Source organism: Triticum dicoccoides, chromosome 4B, assembly GCF_002162155.2.
Source record: "Triticum dicoccoides isolate Atlit2015 ecotype Zavitan chromosome 4B, WEW_v2.0, whole genome shotgun sequence".
In the NCBI taxonomy this organism is placed as follows: Eukaryota; Viridiplantae; Streptophyta; class Magnoliopsida; order Poales; family Poaceae; genus Triticum; species Triticum dicoccoides.
The window spans coordinates 80,254,525-80,260,669 of record NC_041387.1 but is presented as its reverse complement, the minus strand read 5'-3'; the positions used below and the strand labels follow the sequence as shown (position 1 = coordinate 80,260,669).

General features: G+C 41.6%; 1 protein-coding gene across 1 annotated transcript; it reads right to left on the bottom strand.

Annotated features, from left to right (window-relative positions):
- Positions 1-395: 395 nt before the first annotated feature.
- Positions 396-6,139, bottom strand: LOC119295138 (ATP-dependent (S)-NAD(P)H-hydrate dehydratase-like). The gene is made up of 11 exons (XM_037573471.1): positions 5,830-6,139; positions 3,714-3,790; positions 3,537-3,646; positions 3,346-3,460; positions 2,629-2,691; positions 2,386-2,549; positions 2,260-2,321; positions 2,028-2,094; positions 928-993; positions 721-846; positions 396-645 (listed from the first exon to the last, which is right to left on the bottom strand). The coding sequence occupies exons 1-11, from the start codon at positions 6,131-6,133 to the stop codon at positions 615-617; spliced, it is 1,185 nt and encodes a 394-aa protein (XP_037429368.1). The 5' UTR covers positions 6,134-6,139; the 3' UTR covers positions 396-614.
- Positions 6,140-6,145: the final 6 nt, after the last annotated feature.

Genomic DNA, 6,145 nt, shown 5'->3' with positions numbered 1-6,145 from the left:
CATCTCGCCCTGGCTGACAAAGGGACCCACTGGTCAGAAATCCACTCAACGCATTTTTCGAAAACTACCACCCCAATGTTGGTGGTTCTTTGAAGAAAAAACCCCGAAAATTAGGGTGTCCAATTGTGGTGGTTTTTTACAATTTACTCAATTATGGCGTTCGCTTGGATGACCTCCGTAGGGAGTTCAAGTGACCTCTCTGAGCTGCCATAAGGCCGTTATTAGCCCTAATATATTTTAGGTGCGTTTTTATTAGTAGTTTACTTTCTCAACGTCTCCTGTCGTCATCATAACGCTGTCATTGCAAGATTGTTCTCCAACCGTGTATTCCTGTGTCGTGTCTGTTCCTATGTCGGTTCATGCACAAAGCCAAAGAAGAAAAAAATCGAACAAAGAGAACCAAAAAGCGGCACGCCTGCCGCCACCGCTTCTACTAAACTTCAATTCACTGGGGATTTCTGGACAACGGTTGTACACAACAGATCATAGCATCCTCTTGTTACTAGAGATATATGTACATAAACACGGTGACGATACATCCTGATAACAGGATTGCTATTATTGTAGAATGCCGAGGCGCAGTTCCAGTATTATGGTAAGAAACCCACAAGAAACTACCGCCCAGCAGGGCAGATATCTTCCAAGCTGCAACAAGGGAAAGACATTTTCAAATGAAAGAACCGTCATACAAGATTAAAATCTAGTGCTGACACAACAGACCTTTGGCCCAAGAACTCAATGATGTCAGTAGTGACAGTTGATCTCTTGTTCTTTTCAAATGCAAGCGCCGCAGCTTTTCTGAGCAATAGAGAGCCAGCTATGCACCCAAGAACCATAGGATTCACACTGCATTGCGCGAAAGCAAAAATCAGATCTTAGTAAAATGAGAGAGTTAGATTATTAGTGATGAACAGGAATGAGCATTACCTAGTCTCTTTAGGTTGCTCATTTGACAAGAGAAAGTGCCGTGCCCATGATGAAAATACTGCCACGCTGTCATCAGTTAACAAGATTAGACAACAAATCAACCAACCTTGGTTTCAAATGGAGTGTGTTTGAGATACAGGAAACATAAAATTTCATGGTTGCTTGTATTATTATTTTTCGTTGATTGAACGCCCAAAAAAACCATACATAAGACGTCGAAAAAGACCATTCAATGATGCCCGAAACTTAATGTTGACCTATCATTATCATTATCATTATTATTTTTAGATAATACTTCCTCCGTTCCTAAATATTTGTCTTCCTAGAGATTTCAACAAGTGACTACATACGGAGCAAAATGAGTGAATCTACACTCTAAAATATGTCTATATACATCCGTATGTGGTAGTCCATTTGAAATCTCTAAAAAGACAAATAGTTAGGAACGGAGGGAGTACTAACCATCCACCTTACAAGTGTACAGCTAAGGTTGGGAATTATCGGAAGTTGTCCAATTAATTATGGTAAAAATGTATCTATTAGAAAAAAATTTGAAGTGTAAGCAACACACAAAAGTGAATCTCAAGTAATTTAACTACAACAGTATAATCCTGCGAAGCAATTATGGATCCAATACATATGTTCCAAGCATTAGATGCAGATGTGCTGTGCAAACCTAAACACATATCACGTGAGCTCAATAGAAGTATGCTTGTGTGGAATGAGTTTCATTAATTTGCTGTGGAAAATATAGCCTAGGTACACATCATTTGAAGTTTAGAAGCGTCAAGCCTCAAGCGTGTTTGTGATTCGAATCAACTACCGTTACAATCATAAAGCCTCTAAAGTTTAGAGAGAGCAGGCAGGTTAGAGTACAAATAACCACTCTATGTTCATTCATTTGGTTACCCAAAAACAGATGTTAAAAAATGCATCCTTACCATTAGAACACTAATATTGGTGAAAGAGGAGACAAACATTAGCATAAAAGTGTATTAATGGTGTGTACAAATGTAAAACTGTACATATTACAATGAGATAAACAGTCAGCATGACACAAAGTACAGCGAGGAATACTCAGCACCGAGAAGCCAACAGACCTTCCAGAGAGAATGTCGCCTTGACCACCACATCGCCTCGGAGAACCAAAGGTACTCACTTGTGTGACTTCAGATAAAGAAATATCCAGTAGTTCAAACAAAATGTAGTTAGTACTAGTAGTAGTCACAGAGAATTGCAGCATTTTACACAAAAAGATGAGGCCATGAAGAGTAAGCACATGTATTTCAAGCATGAGCTTAACAGTTGTAACCAAGCAGCTTTGCAGTATACCTTTTTTACCATCACTAATTACATCTGCTTTTCCTTTCTTCATGATGGTTACACCACCAATTCTGAAAGAAAACAAGGTTACAGATGAACATTAAAAGAAAAATGTAGTAAATATTGTGCTCATACTTTTGGCAAAGTGCAGTCAGTTGCTCAGAAGCATTTTCCTCATTTACTTCACAGTTAAGAATCTTCTGGACAAGACGCTTGTACTCGTATACATTTGGCGTTAAGATGGCAAGAGAGTTGTCTTCAACAAGACCAATGTTATTGGTTATAAGGAAAAGGCCATCCTGCAGACCATACAAAACAAATTCAAGTTTCACCCCTAATTTGGAGTACAAAAGGTAATTAAATAAGTTCGAGTCATACCCCATCAACGACAATTGGGATATTAGCCTGTCGTGCATGCCTCATTATATTACTGACACAATCCTACAAATAGGCAAAGTGAAGTAAAGGTAAGACAGAAGATAACCTAAATACTATCTTATTCTTACTGTACTTAAACCTAGATGACAGAATCTCAACAAAAAACCATTGATGTGATTGTGAGACGGTGATACAAAATAGAAACTTTCATAATATCGAAACATTATTGAATTGTTATATTTCTTCTACTCTCCAGATTTCTATCTAACAGTTTAACCTCCATGCCTAACGATTCTAAGTTTGTGTGCATATTAACTCCACCCTACAAAGAATATATCCCTGAACTTCCATGCCTAATGATTCATGACCGAATACATGTGTATATAAACTCCACCCTACAAATCTGGCAACTTAATGACTGCATACATCTTTCATATTGGAAAGATCGTCAAATTAGATTCGATAAAACGTTTTGACTTAACTAGCACAAATACACATATAAATACCACCTGATTAAAGGTTCAAGCTGGCCTCAAAACAATAAATGCAGAAGGAACAGAAAATTTTAAATACGAAGATGTTTAAGGGGTCAAATAAGGGCAATGCAGCAACAGTCACAACTAGCAAGTAGCAACCAATGAAAGCAAGAATAAAGAACTAAACAGGACAGAAATATTAATTATATTTTCAGAAGATGTTAGAAGTATGCAAGCAAACCATAAGAAATGAGTCCCTTCCAAGGCCGGGGCCAACAACAATGCAATCAAAGCGCTCCACCCACTTTATAACTTCAGTGAGAATGCTAGAAGAAACAGATTCTCTTTCATCATCCCTACAAAAATAGACTTGAGGTTATCGGAAACATCATATTGATATTACACTGTGCTACAAAATTCATCTAAAATTACCTTACGCTGTAGGACTCCTCTAATATTGGATGCACAATCAACTCAGGGCTATAGCTCTTGATTACTGTTGCAGCATCTTTTGTGCAGAAAACATGTGAGAGATCTGCACCCTAAACAACATGTGAAACATCAGCTTCGACGTGCAATTCATGTGGGTAAATTTTAGAAGATACTGACAACTTTCAATGCAGAGATAGCGGCAAAGTAAGGAGCACCAGTGTACTCGCGACATCCACCAATTATTGCTATCTTCCCTGGAAAGCAACAATGACATGTCACCGATAAGTTTGAAGAATTTTTTTGTTGCAATTTGAGAACATCCAAAAACAAAATGGAATGCACAAGCCACAACTTTAAATAAGATTTAACACCCATTAGAAAGGTCCCACCCCAGAAATTACAACTGTTACACTTTTCTTAGAGCTGAGACGCTGAAAATATATAAGATAAGGTCAATTGCGTGCACAGGATCTCTTCAAAAGGTTGCATATGTATAATTCAATGCCGAAATTTGCTGTCATAATCTAAGCCTGGCCACCAGAGATGCTCACAAGAGTTGCATGTCTTCCAATGAAAAACATAAAAACATAAGAATTTAACATCCACAAAAAGTTACTTTTTTGGTATCCCTGAACATAGGATTGAAGAAAAGTACACACATCTGTCGATAGTTGGTCCCGTGTATTTAGCATTGTCCATTGTATTACAAAATATAATTAGTTGGATTCATATTTTTCACCTTTAAAAAAATGTGTTTTAAAGAACACATGGTATTCTCTAATCTTCTGCTTTGTACATGCATTGATATCAAAATCCTTCCTGTCATGTAGGCTCTTATATGATGGTGCTTGTCAGCTGTCAGCCATGGGTCATAGTCAGGCATGCAGCTCGCCTAGTCTCTACAAGCCCCACAGCTCCAGCACCTGCAACTCCCAACAACAACGCAGAGCACAGATCCCAAAATAGGCTTCCAAACTGGAGGCGGGCCCCAACTCAACATACCCGAAACACCAATTCTCTCCCATGCTGCATGATGTTTCTTCGGGATGATGCCGCATGATCTTCCCAGTTCCAACAAAGCCAAAAGTTAATGCTCAAATTTGTATTAATTTCATGACATTTAACATCTGAACCACAATCTACAGTCATGATGGACATTTAACCCATGGGATCGGGTACCATGGGTACCCAACCCGACAGGTAGGGCATGGGTTTCTTGTTTCACAAATAGGCAAAACCATGGGGCCTCCTATTATGTCGTGGGTCGGGTATAGGCTCGGCTTTCCGCCCATGGGCAACCCAATGGGTGCCTGAGTGAACACTAAATATTTAAAATTTCTTGTTAGGCATCAATGAGCAATAAGTCTTTGGTGAAGATACATACAAGAGTTTGAAAGCCATAAATCCCTATTTCACCATACTCCACCCCGCAAGGCCGCCTCTATCATGGCCACTCCACTTGTATGTCTCATGATCTCTCCAGGCACAACATCTTGCTCCGGTGGCCAGCGTCTCATCTTCAAGCCAGCGAGCACTGTGTATGTCCAGCCGAGCAACCACCACATGGTATGCATTCATGGATCCTCCCCATCTTGACGACCATGGCTATTGTTGTGGGCAGGCGGTGGGCACACTGTTTTTTTTTTCTTTAAATACTCAGCTCATCGGTTGCTAATTAAGCCCAACAACCAACATACCAGTTGCATCTCAAGCTCAGTATAAATCTTCTATCTCAAGAAAAACATGCTTGGTATAAATGCTAGATAAATCCATTTATCTATTGCTCCACATAGCTTCTTTTGTGGTGAGGTACTTAGTGCTCTAGGCTTAAAAGGAAAATTCCACATTGTAAAAACATTTGAAAGAAAGAATCTGACGGCTAGAGGTTGAAGACGGAGGGGAACCCTGGGACGGGAATCCAATGCTGGCTGAAAATCGACTGTGATTTCACAAATTCTCATGTTAAGGAAACAAGCCTAGGTGGTGAACACTGCCCTACAGGCGCCCACGATATTTTCTCCAATAGCTTGCCTGGCCTAGGTGGTAAACTTTCCCTATACCTAAATGCCCTCTCGGCCCCTGTTGACACTGCTCACAGGTAAGGAAACAATCTGCTTCAACCCCAAGACTCTCGCTACTTCTGCGATCTACAACCCAAGATCACTCCGCGCTGAGGCATTCCAACGAACACAGAGTGCGCAAGTGTGAGCATCATCGGCCCAATCCATTACCTAACACGCACGCAAGCACATAGCGCGGGCCAGCAAGGAGCTAAGACGGGCGGCTTACTGACCTGCCTGACCCTTGTGCCTTGCGCGGTCGAGCGGCGGCGTGATTCGCCGGACCACCGCCTCCGCGTCCGCCTCGTACACCGGCCCGGCCGCCGCAGACATCGCGTGGGGACGAAGAGAGCTCGAGGAGGCACGGCCGCCGTCTGCGCAGGTGGGCGCGAGAGAGCGGAGCAGGAAGAGCTGCCTGCGGAAGGCCGGGGAGGCGGCCCACATGCGGCCGCGGTGCTGTAGCTGGTGCTGCCACGCGTGGGGGCACGCGCCCATTGACAGGCTCATCGTCGCCTCACCCTGTTCGGCATTATACATACGTTTGATGAG

What these genes read in the sequence shown, in the direction of transcription:
- LOC119295138 (XM_037573471.1), bottom strand. Translation starts at nt 6,133, where the DNA reads ATGTATAATGCCGAACAGGGTGAGGCGACGATGAGCCTGTCAATGGGC. An exon ending in CTGACTGCACTTTGCCAAAA is followed by an intron (nt 2,322 to 2,385) that starts GTATGAGCACAA and finishes GTTTTCTTTCAG; the next exon opens with AATTGGTGGTGTAACCATCA. An exon ending in AATTAGTGATGGTAAAAAAG is followed by an intron (nt 2,095 to 2,259) that starts GTATACTGCAAA and finishes CTTTATCTGAAG; the next exon opens with TCACACAAGTGAGTACCTTT.